Here is a 25,859-nt window from a genome sequence, read left to right as displayed (position 1 = left end):
CCCTACAGCAGGGGTAGGGAATCTCAGGCCCTCAATGACCTTTAATCATTCCCTGGAACCACAGTGCTTGGGCCAGCAGCTGTATTTTGATGGCTGCTGACCCATTAATTTCTTCTTGCTCTGTAACCACGGGCACAAAGTGTTCACTACTGAACGCTGAGGCATGTGCAACAAAAGATTACATCCTGGCACCAGTGAAAACGTCAGAATGTACTTGAAGGGTGGAGTTAGCAATTGATTTGTACGGCCCCCAAAGGATGGTATAATAACATGGCCCTTGTCAGAAAAACGATTTCCCACTTCTGCTCTACATTGAAGAGCCCCCATATATTGTAGTGTAACCCAAACATTGTGCCCAGCTTGTCATTCTCGAGGCAAGCAATCCGTAAATTGTTAATTGAGCTCTCCCCTCTACAATAATGCCAAACATGTGGCTGTTGACTAAGATTTAGGCACAGTGGGGCTCATGAAGAGGGGGGCATTTGGATTTGGGAGCGCAGAATTCACTGGATTTTATTTGAGGGGGCGGGAGCCACGTTGCTTTTTCAGAGTCTTTGTTCTACAAGTAACATGAAAACCCTCTATATTTCCATTGACAGATGATGGACCTGAGTGGGGACTAGTTTTGTGCGGGATAAATTAGGGATTTTATTGATAACATTTTGGGGTACATAACATTTGTTGATCACTTCTAGTATAAAGCTGGGATCACATTCCTGTGCTCTACGCTGAACACTTAAGTTGGGGTTTCCGTGTAAATCCCACAAAATGCGATTCAGATGAAATCCCCAGAATCACTTACTCCAGTGAGGCAGATGGAGACACCTTGGACTCCATTTGCCATCTGTTCAGCTGGTATCCTTCTTTTTAAGCATTCACAGAACTAGTGGTCAACCACACTTGTACACTAAAAAGATACTTAAATGATTGGACACCACCAGAACACAGTGACTCTATCTGTCTCATTATAGGGAGAGGTTTTGTCTGAATCACATTTTTGGGGATTTGCATGGAAATCCTGATTTAAGCGCTCAGCAGAGAGTGCAGGATAAATGTGATCCAAGCCTTGTTTTTCAGTTTTTGGGAGGCACAATGAACAAATAGACAGAAGTACAAGAATAGTTATTTTTATTTTTGGGCTGTTCACCGTGCAGTATAATTGATAAAGTGGATTGTTTCTTCTGGTTGGTGCAAATACAGAGATACTAGATGTATTTCTTTTTTATGATTTGCTAATGTCACACAGTAAAATTCCATTTTTATAAAAAATAGTTTTTTTGTTGTCATATTCTGGGAGGTGTTAGCTTTTAATATTTTTGAGAATCGAGCTGTTTGAGGGCCTACTTTTTGCGTGATAAGTTGCAGATTTTTTTGTACCATTTAGGATACATAACATTTTTTGTTTCGCTTTTTATTCAAATTTTTTAGAAACAGAATGAACAAAAAACAGGAATTCAATTTTTGTTTTTATTTTTTATTTTTTGCTCCATTCACTGTGCGGTAAAGCTGATAAGACCAATTTGTTCGCCGATCTAAGTATGATTATTACAGCAATACCATTTTTTTATGCTTTGTTACTTTTACAAACTATAAACAATATTTTGCAAAGCTTGATTTGTCTTTGCATCATCATATTCTGAGAGCTGTAACTTTTTTTGTTGTTGAAAGAGCAGCATTATGGCTTGCTTTTTGCTGGATGGTTTGGCATTTTCATTTATACCATTTTTTTTACATATGTCTTTTTGATCGCAAATCGGCTTTTCATTATTTTTGTGAACTTTTTTTGTGTTTCTTTGACCTTATTACATATCATATATATTTTTCTACTTTTTCACTCAGTCTTATTGAACGACATGTATAATTTTGATCTCTAGTCTCATTCATAGCAGTACTCGGGTATTGCAGGGCCTGAGTCCTGTCAGTGACTCGCTGACTGTGCCAGCTTATAGTAGAATCTCACAGGCCACTGTACCCTGGGGTCATCAGGTGGCCTCAGTGTACGATGGCACCGATCAGCACTCGCGATTATGATCACGGGGTCGATCCTGCCATAATGTTTTTTTAACCACCATTTAACCACTTAGATACCACTGTTGCAATTGACAGCTGTATTTAAAGAGTAAATTACCCCGATCGGCTCCAAAACTTGCCAGTGCCAATACTGCAGTACGTTAGCTGTCACGTACAGCTGTCACCCACAGGAACTGCGTCAGAGGGAAGATGCAATTTTAAAAAGGCTGTGAGGAATAAGGCCGCTGAACGACTGCCGTTATAATGCGTAATGGTGGTCATTAAGAGGTTAAAACTCTGTAGTTTGCTACTTTTATGAACATTTTGACTGGCTGTGCTATAGAGAGGGGGTAGACATACCATTGTTGCAACCTGCGCAGCTGTACAGGGCTCCAAGAGGTAAGGGGGTCACTTCTACCTCCAAATCAGGTTTGCATTATGAGGAGCTTTTGGACTGCAGTGGACCTGTATGTTGTTCTTGCACAAGAGCTCTCGAGTTACTATACGTGGTTGAGCTTGAGGACACTGTTGCTGAGACTGTTACCATGGGAAATGTAGACAGACTAAACTACAATTGAACTATGGAGGGCACTTTGGCTGCCATTGTTTTAGAAGAACTGTAGCATATGAAAAAGTGGAAATAGGGCCCAAATTGCCCCACATACAGTATTTAGCTATCCTAGTTCAAAAGTTGTCAGAAAGCGGCTACTAAATGTCTGTGTATAGCAGTGTTTCCCAAGCCCAGTCCTCACGGCCCCCAACAAATCGTGTTTTCAGGGCTTCCTTAGTATTACACCAGGAAGAGAACCTGTGGCAGATGCTGATTTGGACAATACTATGGGATCCAGAAAACATGACGTGTGGGGGCCGTAAGGACTGGTGTTTGGGAAACACTGGTGTATAATGTGCCTCTGATAACGCACCATTCAGTTATCTGACCAGGTTGTGAAAGAACGGGAGTTCGTCACTTCCTGGCCAGCCATAGACCACCAGAGCAGCTTACTTTGGAGCCATTGGAGTTTTAGTTGGTGAGAATATATCTTATTCATTTCTACCCTTGCAACTATATTTTAAGTCGTACAAACCCTTAAAATTCTAAATCAAATCGCTAAATCCCCAAATATCCCAAATCACATGCTGAGCAATGTCAAGCTTCCTTCACATCGGCATTTTTATTTCAAATCTTCTGTTTTGTCATAGGTACAGAAACACAAAAGTAACAGCACATAATGGACACGGTTGACCATAAAATTGTATGATAGGTTTTGACCATGATAGCCAGAATTTGTAGTAAAATCTCCACTGGTGGATCAGAATCAATTTTCCAATACAGTTGTGAACATAGCCTTAAAGGGGTTGTCTGGTCCAAATCGATAAGTCTGCAGTCACTCTGTGTGACCGGTGGGTGCATACAGTATGTGTTATACATACTCACAGCCAGAGTCTGTCAAGTGGGCGCAGCCTCACTCAATACATTTGTATAAAGAGAGGCTGCGCCCACTGGCCAGAAGTATGTATAACTCGTAACTCAGTATTAGTGATGAGCGAATATACTCGGTACTTGAGATTTCCAGAGCATGCTCGGGGGTCCTCCGACTATTTTTTAGTGCTCGGAGATTTAGTTTTCCTCACCTCAGCTGAATGATTTACATCTGTTAGCCACCATAAGTACATGTGAGGGTTGCCTGGTTGCTAGGGAATACCCACATGTACTTATGCTGGCTAACAGATGTAAATCATTCAGCTGAGGTGAGGAAAACTAAATCTCCGAGCAGTCATAAATACTCGGAGGACACCCGAGCATGCTCGGGAAATCTCGAGTAACGAGTATATTCGCTCATCACTACTCAGCATGTATAACGCATACATACCCTCCGTTTCCAGCTTAGAAACCAGGGCATCCCTGCAGCAGACAGTGTGTGCGCTGAGGGGGATTCATTCATGAGTCTGCAGTCACACAGAGTGACTGCAGACTTATCGATTTGGACCGGACCGGACAACCCCTTTAAGGATGTAAACTGAAACCAAATCTTGGGGTCTGCAGCAACAATACTATACAAGGGGGCATTCTTTGCGTCTGGAGGATAGAAGGTTTTTCCACCAACATAGAAGAGGATTCTTTACTGTTAGGGCGGTGAGAATCTGGAATTGCTTGCCTGAGGAGGTGGTGATGGCGAACTCAGTCGAGGGATTCAAGAGAGGCCTGGATGCCTTCCTGGAGCAGAACAATATTGTATCATACAATTATTAGGTTCTGTAGAAGGACGTAGATCTGGGGATTTATTATGATGGAATATAGGCTGAACTGGATGGACAAATGTCTTTTTTCTCTTGAAGCTCATCAAGAGAATGCCAAGAGTGTGCAAAGCAGTCATCAAAGCAATAGGTGGCTACTTTGAAGAACCTAGAATATAAGACATATTTTCAGTTGTTTCACACTTTTTTGTTAAGTATATAATTCCACATGTGTTAATTGATAGTTTTGATGCCTTCAGTGTGAATTTACAATTATCATAGTCATGAAAATACAGAAAAATCTTTAAATGATAAGGTGTGTCCAAACTTTTGGTCTGTACTGTAGGTTTAGCAAATAATAGTAATTTATTACTTATTATTAGTGTTCAATAAGGAAGCGATGAATTAAGTGTATCCTAAACTGAGATAGAGATAGCCCAATTTACCAGTAGGTGGCGCTGATGTGACAAGTTACCGTATTTTTCAACCACTTACTAACATGCACAGCTATCAGACCACAGCAATTCGGAGAAGGTGTATCATATGTTTTTCACTATTCCCAGGTACAAAAAAGAGCATAAATGATACTGACTCGCAAATCTCAATAGCTATTTACTGTGCTAGAATAATTTACCTGTAGAGACTGAATAGGCACCTAGAGAATATATTAGGGACGGTAAAAGGGAAATAGGCCAGGGGCAACCATAAGGGATATGCTTACTTATAGCTTCCTTCAGTGACTACATTCATGAAAGATATCGGATGTTTAAAGGACACATATCATCACATTTTTTTTCTGCAGTTATATGCTTTATACAGTATCTAATATATAATTGCCTAGAATACTACTTCCTGCAATTTGTGCCAACTTCCGTGGCTTTGTCCGGAGCTAATGTCCGGAGCTAATGTCCGGAGCTAATGTCCGGAGATTAATTGCCTAGAATACTACTTCCTGCAATTTGTGCCAACTTCCGTGGCTTTGTCCGGAGCTAATGTCCGGAGCTAATGTGCGGAGCTAATGTGCGGAGCTAATGTGCGGAGCTAATGTCCGGAGCTAATGTCCGGAGCTAATGTCCGGAGATAAGTGACGTCAACAGTGTCCAGTGTCTGATTGGTTGCCGCCTGCTGCGAGCGACCAATCAGAAACGTGCCGTACTGTGACACACTCCGCCCGCCATTTTGGTGTGATTTTTGAATTTTTACCTCACAGCAAGTTTCTACTGTGTGGAGGCGGGCCCAGTGACGTTGCTCTTCAAGCTCCTGCCGAATTTCGTCAAAAAAATGATAATACCATTTACCAAAACTATATATATTTAGTTGTGAAGTGGTTCAGTGACATTTTCACACCAATTTTGAACTTTTGTTTGGTGTTTTCTCCATATACTGCCTATTATTTTTGTTCTTTCTTACTATTATTTATTAATTGTATTATTCTTACATTTGAATAAATAAAGTATATATGGATTCTAGACTCCCGATTCTTTAGAATCGGGCTGCCATCTAGTATACTATATTATGTGGACAAAGTGAGACATGGAAATTGGGGCTCATCCTGAATTGTCTATAAGAGAGAAGAATTAGATAAGTACCGTATTTTTCGCTTTGTAAGAAGCTCCGGATTATAAGACGCACCCCAAATTTTGAGGAGAAAAATAGGAAAAAACTTTTTTTAATAAATTGGTGGGGCTTCTTATAATCCATGCGTCTTATTACTTACCAGGGGTTGTGGCTGCGGTGGATCAGGGTCCCAGGGTCGTTGCTGGAGGCTGGAGTGGAGCATTGCTGCAGGCTGGGATGAGGGGGTCTGCAGGGGGGCTTCTGTGCTGCAGGGGGCTCCTGTGCTGCAGGCTGGGATGACGGGGTCTGCAGGGGGGCTCCGGTGCTGCAGGAGGCTCCTGTGCTGCAGGCTGGGATGAGGGGGTCTGCAGGGGAACTCCGGTGCTGCAGGGCTGTCTCCGGTGCTGCGGGGGGCTCTGGCGACATTTTGTGAAAGATCAGAGCCCCCCGGCACTTCTTTCATGCGTTCCTGTATGACTGACTCTGGGAAAATGGCCGCCGGAATCTCAGGAGATGAGATCTTACATGCGTTCCTGTATGACTGACTCCGGGAAAATGGCCGCCGTAATCTCGAGAGATGAGATCTCAGTGCTGAAATCTTATCTCCCGAGATTCCGGCGGCCATTTTCCCGGAGTCAGTCATACAGGAAAGCATGGAAGAAGTGCCGAGGGGCTCTGGTCTTTCACAAAATGTCGCCAGAGCCCCCCGCAGCACCGGAGCCTCCAGCATCACCCGGGGCAGCAGCGGTGGCGGGCGAGGTGACAGCGGTGGCGGGCGAGGTGACAGCGGTGGCGGGCGGCGACGGCGGCCACCCCCTCATCCCAGCCTGTAAGTGGTATATCCGCTTTGTAAGACGCACCCCCATTTCCCCCCCAAATTTGGGGGAAATAAAATGTGTCTTACAAAGCGGAAAATACAGTAATTTGTTTTGTCAGAAGATTTTGTAGCAGAGATAATTGAATGGATTGATTGTTATTGATATAGGCGCAAGCTATTATGTCAATACCAATCCCATAGGTCTCATAGACCTTTATTACAGATTTATCATTGCTCATTGCTCATAATTTATCATCTTACTTAAAGGGAGTTTCCCACAAGCAAAGTACATTTTAATCAAAAGATCTTGGAATAATAATAATTTCCACAATTGGATGTGTATAAAATAAAATGTTCCTGTGCTGAGATAATCTTATAAATGTGCCCCTGCTGTGTACTGTGTAATGGCTGTGTCTGACCATACAGGGACCTGGTCTGATCATACCACAGCTCCGACCGTACTTATTTGGAGTACAGATGATGGCAGTGAGAGAGTCAGCACTTGTATCCTCCTCTGAGTGTTCTGCCTATCCAGACAATCTTCTGAAGCAGCTGATCTCCAGAATTAGTGAGACACAGGCGTTGAGTCTTTCATTGCCATGTTCGGTAATCCACATGAACACTTTTTTATATCAATGAAGATAAAGGCAAACACAAACTTGGGAAAGCAGAGGTTTGGAAGCAATTTTCCATGCAATTTTTCATAGGAATGAAGACAAATTCCCTAATAAAATGATTTGCAAAATGTTTAGAATTGAGAGTCCTCAGTAGTTGATACCTTTTAATGGCTACCTGAAAAGATGGTAACAAATTGCAAGCTTCCGAGACTACTCAGGTCGCTTCATCAGGCATAGACTAAGGCCGGGATCACACATGCGAGAAACACGTCCGTGTCTCGCATGTGAAACCCAAGCTCTGGCGCCGGCACTACAGAGCGGAGCGTGCGGCCGCATAGCAACACATGGAGCCGCACGCTCCGCTCCCAAGTGCCGGCGCCAGAGCTTGGGTTTCACATGAGAGACATGGACGTGTTTCTTGCATGTGTGATCCCGGCCTAATGAAGAGACCTGAGCAGTCTCGAAAGCTTGCAATTTGTTACCATCTTTTCAGTTAGCCATTAAAAGGTATCAACTACTGAGGACTAGGGTTGAGCGACCTTTACTTTTATAGGATCGAGTGATCGAGGATCGAGTCGGGTCGAGTGAAATCGGCCGATCCTATAAAAAAGTCGGGGTCGGGTCGGCCGAAACTCGAAACCCAATGCAGTGCATTGGGTTTCTGTTGTGAATTCTGTGGCAGAGCTCCCTCCTGTGGTCACAAGTGGTACTTCGGCTGATTCTCTCTGGGAGCTTCCGTTTGTGGAGGAAACTGGTACTGCTGCTTCTGAGTTTCCTTCCTCAGGTGATCTGGTGAGGTCGTTAGGTGCTTCTCTACTTAACCCCACCTAATGCTTTGATTCTTGCTTCCTGTCAATGTTCCAGTGTTGGACTTGTGTTTCTCTGGATCATTCCTGTGGCCTGCTGCTCTGCATAGCTAAGTGCTTCTTTGCTATTTGTTGCTATTTTTTCTGTCCAGCTTGTCTATTTGTTTTGCTGGAAGCTCTGGGACGCAAAGGGTGTACCTCCGTGCCGTTAGTTCGGTACGGAGGGTCTTTTTGCCCCTTTGCGTGGTTTTCTTTAGGGTTTTGTGTAGACCGCAAAGTTATCTTTCCTATCCTCGTTCTGTCTAGAATATCGGGCCTCACTTTGCTGAATCTATTTCATCCCTACGTTTGTCTTTTCATCTTATTCACAGTCATTATATGTGGGGGGCTGCCTTTTCCTTTGGGGTATTTCTCTGAGGCAAGGTAGGCTTATTTTTTCTATCTTCAGGCTAGTTAGTTTCTCAGGCTGTGCCGAGTTGCATAGGGAGCTTTAGGCGCAATCCACGGCTGCCTCTAGTTGTGTTTGGAGAGGATCAGGGATTGCGGTCTGCAGAGTTCCCACGTCTCAGAGCTCGTTCTATTATTTTGGGTTATTGTCAGATCACTGTATGTGCTCTGACCTCCATGTCCATTGTGATACTGAATTGCCTTTCATAACAGTACAGGAAGCCAAAAGTACTAATGATTCTCAATAGAGGGAAAAAAGAAGTTCTGAGACCATTTTTTTTTCTTGGCTTTGTGTTTTGTCTTTTTTTCCCCCTAGACATTTGGGTGGTTCAGTACACAGGTGTAGCGATGGACATTAGAAGTCTGTCTTCATTTGTGGATCAGCTCTCGGCAAGAGTACAAAAGATTCAAGACACTATTGATCAGAAATCTATGTTAGAACCAAGAATTCCTATTCCTGATTTGTTTTTTGGAGATAGAACTAAGTTTCTGAGTTTCAAAAATAATTGTAAGTTATTTCTGGCCTTGAAACCTCGTTCCTCTGGTGATCCAGTTCAACAGGTTTTGATTATTATTTCTTTTTTGCGCGGCGACCCTCAGGACTGGGCATTTTCTCTTGCGCCAGGAGATCCTGCATTAAGTAATATCAATGCGTTTTTCCTGGCGCTCGGATTGCTGTACGATGAGCATAATTCAGTGGATCAGGCAGAAAAGAATTTGCTGGCTCTTTGTCAGGGTCAGGATGAGATAGAGGTATATTGCCAGAAATTTAGAAAATGGTCAGTGCTCACTCAATGGAATGAATTTGCGCTGGCAGCTATGTTCAGAAAGGGTCTCTCTGAAGCCCTTAAGGATGTCACGGTGGGATTTCCTATGCCTGCTGGTTTGAATGAGTCTATGTCTTTGGCTATTCAGATCAGTCGACGCTTGCGTGAGCGTAAATCTGTGCACCATTTGGCGGTATTACCTGAGCTTAAACCTGAGCCTATGCAGTGCGATAGGACTTTGACCAGAGTTGAACGGCAAGAACACAGACGTCTGAATGGGCTGTGTTTCTACTGTGGTGATTCCACTCATGCTATCTCTGATTGTCCTAAGCGCACTAAGCGGTTCGCTAGGTCTGCACCATTGGTACGGTACAGTCAAAATTTCTTCTGTCTGTTACCTTGATCTGCTCTTTGTCATCATATTCTGTCATGGCGTTTGTGGATTCAGGCGCTGCTCTGAATTTGATGGACTTGGAATATGCTAAGCGTTGTGGGTTTTTCTTGGAGCCCTTGCAGTGTCCTATTCCATTGAGAGGTATTGATGCTACGCCTTTGGCCAAGAATAAGCCTCAATACTGGACCCAGCTGACCATGTGCATGGCTCCTGCACATCAGGAGGATATTCGCTTTCTGGTGTTGCATAATCTGCATGATGTGGTCGTGTTGGGGTTGCATTGGCTACAAGCCCATAATCCAGTATTGGATTGGAAGTCCATGTCGGTGTCCAGCTGGGGTTGTCAGGGGGTACATGGTGATGTTCCATTTTTGTCAATTTCGTCATCCACCCCTTCTGAGGTTCCAGAGTTCTTGTCTGATTACCGGGATGTATTTGATGAGCCCAAGTCCGATGCCCTACCTCCGCATAGGGATTGTGATTGTGCTATCAATTTGATTCCTGGTGGTAAATTCCCAAAAGGTTGACTGTTTAATTTATCCGTGCCTGAGCACACCGCTATGCGCAGTTATGTGAAGGAATCCCTGGAGAAGGGCCATATTCGCCCGTCATCGTCGCCATTAGAAGCAGGGTTTTTTTTTGTAGCCAAAAAGGATGGTTCGCTGAGACCTTGTATAGATTATCGCCTTCTTAATAAGATCACTGTTAAATTTCAGTACCCCTTGCCTTTGTTATCTGATTTGTTTGCTCGGATTAAGGGGGCTAGTTGGTTCACCAAGATTGATCTTCGTGGTGCGTATAATCTGGTGCGAATCAGGCGAGGCGATGAATGGAAAACTGCATTTAATACGCCCGAGGGTCATTTTGAGTATCTAGTGATGCCATTCGGACTTGCCAATGCTCCATCAGTGTTTCAGTCCTTTATGCATGACATCTTCCGAGAGTACCTGGATAAATTCCTGATTGTGTACTTGGATGACATTTTGATCTTCTCGGATGATTGGGAGTCTCATGTGAAACAGGTCAGAACGGTTTTTCAGGTCCTGCGTGCTAATTCTTTGTTTGTGAAGGGATCAAAGTGTCTCTTTGGTGTGCAGAAGGTTTCATTTTTGGGGTTCATCTTTCCCCTTCTACTATCGAGATGGATCCTGTTAAGGTCCAAGCCATCCATGACTGGACTCAGCCGACATCTCTGAAAAGTCTGCAAAAGTTCCTGGGCTTTGCTAATTTTTATCGTCGCTTCATCTGCAATTTTTCTAGTATTGCCAAACCATTGACCGATTTGACCAAGAAGGGTGCTGATTTGGCCAATTGGTCTTCTGCTGCTGTGGAAGCTTTTCAAGAGTTGAAGCGTCGTTTTTCTTCTGCCCCTGTGTTGTGTCAACCTGATGTTTCTCTTCCGTTCCAGGTCGAGGTTGATGCTTCTGAGATTGGAGCAGGGGCTGTTTTGTCGCAGAGAGGTTCTGATTGTTCAGTGATGAAACCATGCGCTTTTTTTTCCAGGAAGTTTTCGCCTGCTGAGCGGAATTATGATGTGGGCAACCGAGAGTTGCTGGCCATGAAGTGGGCATTCGAGGAGTGGCGTCATTGGCTTGAAGGAGCTAAGCATCGCGTGGTGGTATTGACTGATCATAAGAACCTGACTTATCTCGAGTCTGCTAAGCGTTTGAATCCTAGACAGGCTCGTTGGTCGCTGTTTTTCGCCCGTTTTGACTTTGTGATTTTGTACCTTCCGGGCTCTAAAAATGTGAAGGCGAATGCTCTGTCTAGGAGTTTTGTGCCCGACTCTCCGGGTTTATCTGAGCCGGCTGGTATCCTCAAGGAAGGAGTAATTGTGTCTGCCATCTCCCCTGATTTGCGGCGGGTGCTGCAAAAATTTCAGGCTAAGAAACCTGATCGTTGTCCAGCGGAGAAACTTTTTGTCCCGGATAAGTGGACAAATAAAGTGATCTCTGAGGTTCATTGTTCGGTGTTGGCTGGTCATCCTGGAATCTTTGGTACCAGAGAGTTAGTGGCTAGATCCTTTTGGTGGCCATCTCTGTAGCGGGATGTGCGTTCTTTTGTGCAGTCCTGTGGGATTTGTGCTCGGGCTAAGCCCTGCTGTTCTCGTGCCAGTGGGTTGCTTTTGCCCTTGCCAGTCCCGAAGAGACCTTGGACACATATCTCTATGGATTTTATTTCAGATCTTCCCGTCTCTCAAAAGATGTCAGTCATTTGGGTGGTCTGTGATTGCTTTTCTAAGATGGTACATCTGGTACCCTTGTCCAAGTTGCCTTCCTCCTCTGATTTGGTGCCATTGTTCTTCCAGCATGTGGTTCGTTTGCATGGCATTCCAGAGAATATCGTTTCTGACAGAGGTTCCCAGTTTATTTCGAGGTTTTGGCGAGCCTTTTGTGGTAGGATGGGCATTGACTTGTATTTTTCCTCGGCTTTTCATCCTCAGACTAATGGCCAGACCGAACGAACCAATCAGACCTTGGAAACCTATCTGAGATGCTTTGTTTCTGCCGATCAGGATGACTGGGTGTCCTTTTTGCCTTTGGCTGAGTTCGCCCTTAATAATCGGGCCAGCTCGGCTACCTTGGTTTCGCCATTTTTCTGCAATTCTGGGTTCCATCCTCGTTTCTTTTCAGGACAGGTTGAGTCTTCGGACTGTCCTGGTGTGGATACTGTGGTGGACAGGTTGCAGCAGATTTGGACTCATGTAGTGGACAATTTGACCTTGTCCCAGGAGAAGGCTCAACGTTTCGCTAATCGCAGACGCCGTGTGGGTCCCCGACTTCGTGTTGGGGATCTGGTTTGGTTATCTTCTCGTCATATTCCTATGAAGGTTTCCTCTCCGAAGTTTAAACCTCGTTTCATTGGTCCTTATAGGATTTCTGAGGTTATTAAGCCTGTGTCTTTTCGTCTGACCCTCCCAGATTCTTTTTTCATACATAACGTCTTCCATAGGTCATTGTTGCGGAGATACGTGGCACCTATGGTTCCATCTGTTGACCCTCCTGCCCCGGTTTTGGTGGAGGGGGAATTGGAGTATATTGTGGAGAAGATTTTGGATTCTCGTGTTTCAAGACGGAAACTCCAGTATCTGGTTAAATGGAAGGGTTATGCTCAGGAGGATAATTCCTGGGTTTTTGCCTCTGATGTCCATGCTCCCGATCTTGTTCGTGCCTTTCATGTGGCTCATCCTGGTTGGCCTGGGGGCTCTGGTGAGGGTTCGGTGACCCCTCCTGTGAATTCTGTGGCAGAGCTCCCTCCTGTGGTCACAAGTGGTACTTCGGCTGATTCTCTCTGGGAGCTTCCGTTTGTGGAGGAAACTGGTACTGCTGCTTCTGAGTTTCCTTCCTCAGGTGATCTGGTGAGGTCGTTAGGTGCTTCTCTACTTAACCCCACCTAATGCTTTGATTCTTGCTTCCTGTCAATGTTCCAGTGTTGGACTTGTGTTTCTCTGGATCATTCCTGTGGCCTGCTGCTCTGCATAGCTAAGTGCTTCTTTGCTATTTGTTGCTATTTTTTCTGTCCAGCTTGTCTATTTGTTTTGCTGGAAGCTCTGGGACGCAAAGGGTGTACCTCCGTGCCGTTAGTTCGGTACGGAGGGTCTTTTTGCCCCTTTGCGTGGTTTTCTTTAGGGTTTTGTGTAGACCGCAAAGTTATCTTTCCTATCCTCATTCTGTCTAGAATATCGGGCCTCACTTTGCTGAATCTATTTCATCCCTACGTTTGTCTTTTCATCTTACTCACAGTCATTATATGTGGGGGGCTGCCTTTTCCTTTGGGGTATTTCTCTGAGGCAAGGTAGGCTTATTTTTTCTATCTTCAGGCTAGTTAGTTTCTCAGGCTGTGCCGAGTTGCATAGGGAGCTTTAGGCGCAATCCACGGCTGCCTCTAGTTGTGTTTGGAGAGGATCAGGGATTGCGGTCTGCAGAGTTCCCACGTCTCAGAGCTCGTTCTATTATTTTGGGTTATTGTCAGATCACTGTATGTGCTCTGACCTCCATGTCCATTGTGATACTGAATTGCCTTTCATAACAGGTTTCCAATGGTTCCCAGGGTCTGAAGGAGCGGAAACTCTCCTTCAGGCCCTGGGATCCATATTTAAGTGAAAAATAAAGAATTAAAATAAAAAATATCGCTATACTCACCCTCTGACGCGCCCTGGTACTAACCGGGAACCTTCCTTCCTTCGAATCAGCGCTTCCAGGACCTTGCGGTGACGTTGCGGTGACGTCGCGGCTTGTGATTGGTCGCGCGAGCGGTCACATGGGCGGCCGCGCGACCAATCACAAGCCGCGATGTCACTGTGATGTCACCGCAAGGTCCTGGAAGCGCTGATTCGAAGAAAGGAAGGTTCCCGTTTAGTACCAGGGCGCGTCAGAGGGTAAGTATAGCGATATTTTTTATTTTAATTCTTTATTTTACATTAAATATGGATTCCGATACCGATTTCCGATATTGCAAACATATGGGAAATCGGGATCGGAATTCCGATACCACATTCAGAAGATCGCCGACTTCATGGCCGACCCCACACAGGGGTCGGGTCGGGTTTCATGAAACCCGACTTTGCCAAAAGTCGGCGACTTCTGAAAGTGGCCGACCCGTTTCGCTCAACCCTACTGAGGACTCTCAATTCAAAATATTTCTCTATTTACTGGCTAACACGGTACAAGGTAAAAAAGTAATGTGAAGTTTAGTTGTTCTTTAAGTGGTGCTGTACTGCAACAGATACAATCATGGCCGAAAGTGTTGTCACTCTTGAAATTGTTCCAGAAAATTAAGTATTTCTCCCAGAAAATTATGGCAATTACAATTATTCCCTTTGTGTGTATTGGGACAACACAAAAATACAGAGATTAAAAGGCAAATTGGACATAATTTCACATATAATCCCCAAAATGGAAGGGTCAAAATTGTTGACACCTTCCCAAAATTGTGGGAAAACGACTTTGTTTCAAGCATGTGATGCTCATTCAAACTCACCTGTAGCAAGTAACAGGTTTGCCAATATGAAAATTACACCTGAAACAAAAAAGGGGAGACGGTTGACGCAACCTTATATTGTGTGGCTGTGGGTGCCAAACTAAGCATGGAGTACAGAAAGATTGGAAGAGAACTGTTTGAGGACTTGTGAACTAAAATTATTGATAAATATCAACAATCTCAAGGTTACAAATCTATCTCCAGAGATCTTGATGTTTCCTTGTCCTCGGTGTGCAACAAAATCAAGTTTACAACTCATGGCCCTGTAGCTAATCTCCTTGGAAGTGGACGACAGACAAATTGATGGAAGGTTCCAACGCAGGATAGTGCAGATGGTGGATAAGAAGCCCCAATTGAGTTCCAAAGAAATTCAATCTATCATGCAGACTCAGCATGCATCAGTGTCAGTACAAACTATCTGTTGACATTTGAATGAAATGAAACGTTATGGCAGGAGAAACAGGAGGACCCTGGGCTGACACAGACATGAAAAAGGTAGACTGCAGTTTGCAAAAATGTACATGAGTAAAGTAAGCATCTCTAGGACAGATGAGACCAAGATAGAGCTTTTTAGTAAAGCACATCATTCTACTGTTGACTGAAAATGGAATAAGGCCTACAAAGAAAATAACACAGCACCTACAGTCTAATATGATGGGGGTTCAAAGATTTTTTGCTGCCTCTGTCACTGGATTCCTTGACTGTGTGCAAGGCATCATAAAATCTGAAGACTACCAAAGGGTTCTGGGTCACAATGTAGTGCCTAGTGTCAGAAAGCTGGGTTTGCATCCTAGGTCATGGTTCTTCCAGCAGGACAATGACCCCAAACATACTTTAAGATACACCCAGTAATGGATGGAAACAAAGCGCTGGAGAATTTTGAAATGGCCAGCAATAAGTCCGGATCTAATGGTCCAAAATTCCAGTAGTGAGGTGTAAAAAGCTTGTTGATAGATATAGGAAGCGATTGATTGCAGTCATTTATTCCAAAGGGTGTGTAACCAAGAATTAAGTTGGGGGTGCCAACAATTTTGTCCAGCCCATTTTTGAGGTTTAGTGTGAAATTATGTCCAATTTGTATTTTTGTCTTTGTTTTGTGCTGCTCCAATACACACAAAGGAAATAAACATGTATAACAAAACATGTGCAATTGCAGTCATTTTCTGGGAGAAATACTTAATTTTATGTAACAATTTCAAGGATGCTAATACTTTTGGCCATGACTGCAGGCAGAAAAGTCCTGGTTTAATAAGAAAACTCTAGAACCTCAGCATTCTAAGGTAATATCACTTTAAAATTCTGACCACCTGCAATCTTGAAGTGATGGCATATCCTAGTGACTGTAGCACTGACTTATCTGGTAGTGAGTAATACTACTGCTCATCATGCGCCACCTGGTGCATGGTAACATGACAAACTGCCAGCACTTCTCTAATACTTACATCTAGTGATGAGCGAGTGTACTCGTTGCTTTGGTGGTCTCTGAGTATTAGTAACTGCTCGGAGATTTAGTTTTTGTTGATGCAGCTGCATGATTTATGGCTGCTTGCAAGCCTGAGTGCATGTGGGGGTTGCCTGGTTTCTAGGGAATCCCCATATGTATTCAAACTGTCTATCAGCTGTAAATCATGCAACTGAGGCAATGAAAACTAAATCTCTGAGCACTTACAAATACCCTGAGACCACCCGAGCGCGCTCGGGAAAACCGAGCAACGAGTATACTCGCTCCTCACTACTTATGTCTCATGCACAGCAGAGATGCATAACCAAAGTTTCTACCTTACAGTTCTGTACTATATACATGTAAGTGCAGCACCCCAGGTTACCGATTGCTGCAGTGATGTTGCTTTTCCTTTGGGGAAGGTGATGTCATGCTCAGAGGCAAAGGAGTTCTCTTCACCAGGTAAGGCACACACATGCATCACATTCTGAATCCAGGCCAGGAGGGGGAGCTCAATACCCGGATTCAGGGCACTTTCCCTACGCTTTATGTATCCTGACCTGGAGGAGGAGCTAGTTAGTTGTTCAGAGACACAGAAGTAGAAGGAAGTCTGGAACTGAGTGCAGACAGAGAGGTCTGGCAGCCAAGAGGGAGCTGCAGCCTCTGGAAGGACAGATGACCTGAAGGGTTGTTGTATGTGGAGTAGCCAGAAGGGAAGGAGAACAGGAGAGGAACAGAGCTCAGAGGAGAACTGTGGCAGGGCTCCCTCATAGCTGAAGCACAATAGTCTGGAATTGGGATCCCGAGGCTCTTGTGGGACTCTAGGACACAGTGCAGAACCGGAGGGCATGACACTTTACGCTACCTGCCCACACCCCGCCTGAGACACAGCCACACCAGAGGAGCCCGGGGCATGTTAGAGTCCCAGTCAAAAGGCTCAAGCTGCCTGTTGTGCACGTACCTGTCCCAGGACAGGAGGAAACTGTGACCCTGTAGGATGCCTCAGGCAGCAGGGACCTCACCTTGAAAGACGCTAGTTGGAAAGGCTCACGGGCCTCTACTGGTACAGGAGAACTCTCATTTGCCTCTGAGCCGGCCAGACCACCATCATCCGTGCCTGGTACCCTGGACTGTGGCCAGCAACCTGCAGTAAATCAGGTAAAGACTTACAGTATAACTTGTCTCCTCCATTCATTCACTGGCTTTACCATCTACGCCACACACCATAGGACCCCTGGGGACTCCGCTTCACCTGTTGGAAGTGTAACATCTGGGCTGCCGAAACATCCCCCCAGGGACCCCTCTAATGCATTGTCAGTCCCCCTATTGACCGATCCCCACAGGTGGCGTCACGACAAACTTTTAACATTTAACCCCCTTTAACGTTGATGCCCTGGGCCACTGACCGGGTCGCAGCCACCTTGACATCCCCTTTGTGACCGAACCCGGTACCGAGTATCCCACTGCCCTGTGGGCGCGTCATAAGCATTAATTGTGCCCCAGTTTGCTGCCTCCAAACGTCCTCAGGGAGAATCCACTAGAAGGCATGCTTCAATGGGAGAATATCTACATAACACAGAATCCACTGGAATATATACATTATATATACATTATTTTCCTGCTTTATTTGTAAAAATGAATGCATTCACATGAAATTGAAGTACTGTATATATGGGTACAGCATGGGCCCATAGGCTTTTAAGGGTAGTGATATTACAGTCTGCACAATTTAAACCACATACATGTCCTTAAAGGGAACCTGTCACCAGGTTTGGCCGATAAGAGATACAGCCATCACCTTTGCCCTCAACCAGACGTGCAAGAGAAGAAAAATAACTTTATTATTCTCACCTGTGGGGCGGTCCGGTCCAAGAGGTGTTGCTCTTTTTGGTTCGGCACCTCCCTTCTTCTTGCGATGCCGCCTTCCTACTTGCTTCATGTGGATAATGCATCTCCCCGGCACCACGCTCCTGCGCAGGCGTACTACTATGCCCTGTTGAGCGCAGAGCAAAGTACTGCAGTGCCCAGGTGCTGTCAATATATAGTGTACAGAAAGCTGTTGTGTGGTTAGCTTTCTGAGCTCTGCTACATGCTACATCTAAAACTCTGATTGTATCACAACTGCTGCACCCAGTAAATTAAGTGATATATAGATGGAATCAGGGTATCTTTCTCTACATTATGCTGCTCTCAGATGAGGTAGTGAAAATCTTGACACTGATTCCTTTTAATACGGCCATATTTCTGACTGACAATGCAGATTTACAGTAAAAGCTGGGTGACAACAATTATGATTGATTAGTAGTATAGAGTTAGCTGCATAGAGCCGTAAATGACTCCGTGCAATAGAACAACTAATTGACACTTATTTCCATGTAATAATGAGATCTTAGAGAGGAATGGTTTTGAATTCGGACCATGTCACTGCATTCAAAACAAAATAATGAAAAAATACAAAATAAAATATAGGTTTAGTCTCTGAACCAGCTTGCCACACAAAGGCATATTCAGTGCGCTGAACAGTGGCAGAGACACAGCCTGGATCCAAGGCTATGCCATTGTTTGGAAAAGCAAACATCATTATGCCTCTCTCTCTGGGTAGGGGTAGTCAATAACATAAAGAAAGAAAAAACAGAGGCGTTCAATAATACAAAGGAGAAAAAGAAGCCACTTCACTAAAAAGTCCAAACTTAATAGCTCAGGTTATTCTACCCCACCCGTTACAATGGATTTCAATATCTTTTGTCCGGTATTGAATAGCTATCATGGTGGATCCCCATGACTACCATCAGACGTCAATATACTCATAGATCTATAGTAGTTTTCACCTGATTTTTTTTTACAGGGGTTGTCACCGACTAATTACACCAAAGACACATTATACAAGCGGACTAGCTGATTTTAGGTGTATTGCTGAGACAGCTTTCCCCAAAACAGATATAATTATTACATTGCTGAACAGAATTTCTGAAAACTGGGCGTAAGATTTAAAAAATGATATTTACTGATGATTAGAGTTGGCGTGAATCGATTTTCAGAACAGGGTTCATAGTCCCTGGGCAAGAGCTCTGAGAACTACCTCCTACCTCCCTCCATTTGCAGCACTCCTCTTGATTAGCCAGCCTATTGCTATGCCACACGTGTGTCACGGTGATGACATTGCACTAGGTTAGCTATCAAAAAGGAGAGCCCCAGATGTTGGAAGGTAGGAAGTAGTTCTCAGGGCTCCCATCCGTCGGCCACAGATGACCGACGTGGACCAGATCCAACAAATCGATTTGCACCAACTGTGCTGATGACATTTTATACTGTATCAATATCACATTGTTCCAAAGCTCCAGAACAAAATATTTTTGGTATGATGTCAACAGGGTCTTATACAAAAATCGTAGGGCTACAAAACAAAACTCGGAATGGGTCTACTCCCTTTGCGAGTTGTATTACTCTGAATGCAGTGAGCTCCCTCTAATGGTGCTGCAGCTAAACCTTTACTGAACCTGAGAAGGGTCAGGACCCATATCTCCAAACGTCCCGTATCTCCAAAGGTCCCGTATCTCCAAAGGTCCCGTATTAGTGGAGTAGGCAGTCTTGAAAGATCACTGCCAAATGTGAGTTATGTTCCACACCTTTCATATGTTCTGGATCATCCAGAGTAGCCAAGGTTACTTTGCGCTACCTATATGAAGTCATAACCAACAAGTATATTTGTCTTTCTTTTTAAACTGTAACTACTAAGCGTGCTATACCTCTGTGAGGTGAAGCAAATAAAGTCACTAATTCTTCGAAAATACTCAGAGACCACATGATACCTCTTGCTTACGCTGAGAAGAAAAGAAGCACATTTCACACAAGCCATATCATTTGAAAAATTGGAAACAAAGTAAAGTTCTGAAAAGTAAAATGAAGACACGCTGTGCTATTTCTAGATCACTATTCAAATATCAGCTAATTTGTGACATTGACCAAGTTAAAGTCTTTGTACAAAGGTCAGACATCCTTGTCTTTTCTTCCTTCCATTGAAGCAGATGTTCAAACGACTCCCAGGCGGACAATGTGCCTCAGGTTTTTCGCAAAGCATTTAGTAAAATTGGAAAATATGACAGTAGAATGAAGTCAACGTTTTAGACGTCAATAAGTCATTCTATGCAAAGAAGAGCTTGAAATGAAATGAGGACTGGACTGGAGATGGTTCCTTAAAGGGTTGTGTGATACCCTTTGTTGGGATATTTGTGGGGAAAATTAATACGGCAGCAATGTACTGACTTTGCAAGACGTACTTGAAGATGACAGAAGAGCAGAGAATGCAAAAAGTCCAGATCTTTCCCCAGGGGTCAACTGACCTCAGTTACACCTAACACATCATGTAAGCTTTTGGAATTTTCTCAAATAAATCAACAGGTTTTCACAAACCTATGAAGTCCATGCCATCACTTGTGTGAACCGGCTACTATCAACCTGGGCTAAGACTGAGTTTGGCTCCCATCCACACATGTCCAGCCTGATTCTGTCTCGTATGTGCAAGTCACTGTGCTAAGAGAAGACGTTCTCATGCTGGCCACTGACTCTGAGGAGTGCGCACATCATGACCTGATATGGTGGAGAAGCGTAATCCCATGCTCCATCACTGCATTGGGGAGGACAGATTGGAAGGTGGGATGGGAGGCAAATGTACCATGATATTCAGTGACTGTTTATATTTACTTTTTAATAACTACTGAGATTATCATAATGACATGATACATCATTTTCAAAGGGGATTTGATTTAATCAAAATATTTTGCTGACAATATTATTTGTAATGAGAAATTTTATAGTAAATTAGAGAATAGTGTAAAATAGAAGCAAACAACAGATGGATAGATAAATGAATAGAGTTAAGTAAAGTTTCCGCATTTCATTTTACTGGAACTACACATGTGAGACGATTACATTGCCCTTGGATGACAAATCTGAGCTGACTATATTTATGTATAATGTTTCTCCTTACAGATACTCCCAGAACATACTCATTTTGGAAGCAATTCTCAATTTCAGATAAGTGTGGGAGAATCAAAGGAGTCTGACTCCCCCTCTCCACCAGAAATAGTGTTGAACATTTGTTCACAGCTATTGCCCAGTAATTTATAGCTCTGTACACCTCTGCACATTTGCTTCGTTCCTCCTGCCCAATCTGTGATGTATATTATTTACTATATGAATTCTGTGTAGCATTTCCTTTACTTATGAGCATATGGTCAATTTGTCGCGCTTTGTTTTAGTAGTCCTAATATAATAATAAATAATAACATTTATTTAGTATAAATTCTGCAACACTTAATTCAGAGGAGACATGTACAGATATTACAAAGTAACACATAATTCAACAGTTACCAAAAGAAGTGAGGGTCCGGATCTAAAGTTGCAATCTTGAATAAGGGTATTCAAACAATGCTGCATGAACCGGTCACCAGCCAGAGACAGAGGGCTACCAAGTGCATGGAGGGCGTGTAGACACATGGACCTGGGTCATGATTTACATATAGCTCTAAAGTCAATCCACTTTGTTTTTTGTCAACGTGAAAGTTTATATTGTCTACTTGACATGGTGGAACCTTTGGGTCACCATACTGTATGACTCCCTCTATACAATCATGTAATATCCTTCCAGAGGGAGCAGATGGGCTCTGTCTGGAGCAGTGTGAAGGGTGTGAGCTTCTTAGTTCAATCCTGTCTATCTATTCATTGAAGCAGGGGTTGGTTATACTAGCCATCGACTTTGAAAAATCATAATTTATTGTACGTATTGTAACATATGATTTTATAGAACTGGTGCTAGCCTTTAATATTTATTGAAGCTCAATAAAACATTGACCTACAAATGATTGGAGATGTCAATTCTAAATGATACATTCCTCTTACGTCAAAATATATAATAGCTTGTCTTATGTTGCCATTGAACAAAATGAAATGTTACTGAAACCAAGTCAAAACTTATATTTCGACTGGACAGTTTAGTAACAGCAAAAAAATTCTACCCATATACCATGATCATCCTATGCCGAGGAGTTAAAGATCAGAAACCATTTTGTGTGACAAAATGCCATGCTCTCTAGGTAGATGACTAATGCATGCAGGATGACAATGCTATCAGACTCATGCCCCATAAGTCAGTACCTGCAGAATGCTGAGGACAGCCTCTTGAGTGTCTGCATCTGTTGTCACACTGAAGTATGCAGCTGCTTCTTGCTGCTGGATCTGGTAGAACATGTCTGTGTTCTCCCCCACATCAGCATCTTCCGCTCTTACACGACCAATGACTGAGCCCGGAGAAGCCGACTCCATTACGCTAAACCGATAAAGCTCTAAAACAGAAAAAGAAATTATGGATTTTATGAAATGCATTTTAAATGTCTAAAATCGTCTTAAAGAGGTTCTTCACTTCAATTGTAGTTCATACAGATATCTGATCATTATGGCATTAAGAGTTGGAGATAATCCTCCTTTTCCCTTGTCTACCATAGTAAAGTGCTTTGATCAGAAGGCATGGTATCCTTGACAACCGATCAGTCTTAGATCAACTGGGCTTTCAACGTAAAGCTGCAGGGCTCTATGTGAAAGTCAAGCCTCCAATCGGTCAAGTTGTGTCATTACCTATTTTTCTAGGGATACGTTCAGGAGAAACCCATTCTTATATATAGCTATATGCCTTGCATTGAATCTGAAAGCACCTTATAGAGGTCCCCTTTTATGAAAAAAAGACTGGCCTAGACTAGGGTATTTGTATTTTCAACACTTTCCCAATCTGGATCATGTTCTCAAGTTCTGGTATTTAAAGCATTTGGACCTCTTTTAATTCTGTATTATACATATGTGCTGCTTTCTTCCTTCTACATGCTTGTTAATGGCTTCCTTATCAATCTACAACTTATTTTATTCTCTTTTACTTACTTTGAGGAAACCTTGGTGGGTTGTCATTGATGTCAGTGATCACGATAGTTACTGTTGTTGACCCAGAGAGCCCTCCCATCTGCCCAGCCATATCTGTGGCCTGTATCACAAGGTCATAGCGGTCCTGAGACTCCCGATCAAGGTCTGGTACTGCTGTTCGGATCACACCTGGGATAGAAAGAACACATCAAATAGAACAGTACCATAATATGACTACAGTGTAATAACAATTTATTTACATTACAAGGACAAAAATATCGGGACACCTACACATTACAGCTACAGGAGCTTTTATCACATCCCTTTCTACAGTACATCCAAGGGAATTAATAAGGAGTTGGTCCTCACTTTGCATCTAACATAGCTTCCATTCCTCTGCCAAGGCTTTCTACAAGACTCTGGAGTGTGTCTGTGAGAATCTTTACCAATTCATCCAGAAAAGCATTTGTGAGGTCAGACACCAATATTGGATGAAAGGGTCTTGTTTGTAATCACCATTCTAGTTCATCACAAAAGTGTTGAGGCATGGCAGCCATTAGAAAGTGTTGGGTTCCATATGGTTCAAGAATCAGAGCTCCCTGTGACCATTCTAGCATCACTTCTAATATTCCTCCGATCCACTGTATATTCTAGAATATACAAATGGTCTATTCCTACCATCTGTACCACACTCAAAGGAATTTTTGGCACAGAACTTTAAGACTCGGACACCTTGATTACACATGATCTCCCACGAATTACAGTAAAATCACGACAAAATTTTGAATGTTTTGCTTTGCATTTTTTAGTAAAATCCACAGGAAAAATCTGCAAAAAGAAATAACATGCTTTGGATTTGAAATGTCCATCGCAAGTCAATTTCTGTGCAGATTTTTTTTGCCAGTGCATGTGTGAAACTTTTTACCAGATGGCTGTATATACAGAAACATGGTCACCACCTGTCACTCATGCTGTGGAGTGAGGAAAGAGGCTGGGGTGTTATGCACATGAATACACTGGATTCAAAAATAATGTGTTCCTAGTCAATGTCTTAGGGTTGACTGTAATATATAAAAGAAACAATGGCATCAGGGTCTTAAAAATATGAAAAATCCTTTGAGAAAGGCGAACTGTTGAGCCAAAATATCACACACTATATGGTGGTAATAAATCCACCCTTTTTCATATTTTCAATACCCTGTATTGTACCTCTTTAATATATACTGTATTGTACCTCTTTAATATATTCTTTGGATTCTTTTCAAGGAGTTGTTACAATATGTATATTTTTTAAGCAGGTGTGGAAACGATGCTGCAAGAATAGAAGTGTTACTAGTTTCATTTTATTAATTTATAAAAATAAAGGCCAGAAGTCGTCTTCAATTATGATCAAAAACCATACTTTTGACATGGAAACAAGGCCAAGAGACAAATATTTCTCATTTTGATTCTATGCACGAAAACATAGGAACTGGAGTGCAGGAATATTACAGCAGGATTTCTGGACTGATGAATCAGAATGTGAAATATTTGTCTGAAACAGAAGACCATTTGTTTGCCTAAGGGTTGGAGGGGGGTACAATAATGAGTATCTATAAACAACAGCATGGTGGAGATGCCTTGCATGTTTAGGGCTGTAATTTAGCAAATTAGGTTGGGATTATGGTCAAGATTTATGTTTTCCTCAATGTTGAGAAATACAGGCAAATAATAATCTCTCACGCAATACAATCAGGGAGGTGTTTGGTTGACTACAAATTTATAGGACAATAACCGCAAACACACAGCAGAGCAAGTAGTCCTAGAAGTGATGATATGGGCCCAAAGATCACTGATCACAACATCATTGAGGATTACATGAAGAGGACAATGATCCAAAACACACCACGAAGTCCACCTCTGAATGGCTTAAGAATAACAAAATTAAGACTTTGGAGTGGCCTAGTTAAAGTCCTGACCTTAATCCAATTGAGATGCTGTGGCATGGCCTTACAAAGGTTGTTCATGTTCGGAGACAATCCAATGTCGCTGAATGACAACAATTCTGAAAAAATGAGTTTGCCAAAATTCCTCCAGAGCATTGCAAAAGACTCATTGCCAGCTATCATAAAAGCTTGATTGCAGTTGTTACTACTAAGGGTGGCCCAACCAGTTATTAGGTTTACAGAGCAATCACTTTTTCGCACAGGGCCCTGTAGGTTTGGATTTCTTTTTCCCTTATTAATAAAGAACTTCCTTTAAAAACTGCATTTTGAGTTTTCCTGTGTAATCTTTGTCTAATATTTAAATTGGGTGATCTTAAACCTTTAAGTATGACAAACATGTAAAAGAATAGGAAATCAGGAAGGGGCAAACAATTTTTCACTCACTGAATACAAGAACCATTTCCAAAATTTTGACAAGACTCAGTTTCACGGAACATTTTTTTTTTTAAAACGTGGCATGAAAGTAAAGTTTGTAATACAACTTGCATTACAAAATATTCAGTTTTAATCAAATTAGTTGTAACAAAAATGAATACGCCCCACATCAAAAACTACTGCTTCTAATATTTTATATGACCTCCATTATTTTTAAGGACAGCACCAAGTCTTCTAGGCATGGAATGAACATGTTGGTGACAAACTGCAACATCTATCTTTTTCCATTCTTCAAATACGTCCGCTTTTAGATCCAGGATGCTGGATGGAGAGTGATGGTCAACTTCTCTCTTAAAGGGAACCTCACCCCGTTTTTTGAGATTGAGCTATAAATACTGTTAAATAGGGCCTGCGCTGTGTGTTCCTATAGTGTATGTAGTGTACCCCGATTCCCCATGTATGCTGAGAAATAACTTACCAAAGTCGCCGTTTTCGCCTGTCAATCAGGCTGGTCAGGTCGGG

At 42.9% G+C, this 25,859-nt stretch overlaps 1 protein-coding gene across 1 annotated transcript in view; it reads right to left on the bottom strand.

The window, feature by feature from the left end:
* Nucleotides 1-25,859, bottom strand: part of CDH22 (cadherin 22) — a 628,328-nt gene that overhangs the window by 57,675 nt on the left and 544,794 nt on the right. Inside the window, exons 5-6 of the mRNA XM_069752190.1 lie at nucleotides 22,999-23,166; nucleotides 22,225-22,412 (exon numbers count right to left, since the gene is read on the bottom strand). Coding sequence (XP_069608291.1) covers nucleotides 22,225-22,412; nucleotides 22,999-23,166 — 356 coding nt within the window. The remainder of the gene's footprint in view (nucleotides 1-22,224; nucleotides 22,413-22,998; nucleotides 23,167-25,859) is intronic.

This window comes from Ranitomeya imitator, chromosome 2 (assembly GCF_032444005.1).
Source record: "Ranitomeya imitator isolate aRanImi1 chromosome 2, aRanImi1.pri, whole genome shotgun sequence".
Lineage (NCBI taxonomy): Eukaryota > Metazoa > Chordata > Amphibia > Anura > Dendrobatidae > Ranitomeya > Ranitomeya imitator.
Note: the sequence above shows the minus strand (reverse complement) of the source record. Positions and strands in the feature narration are given on the sequence as shown.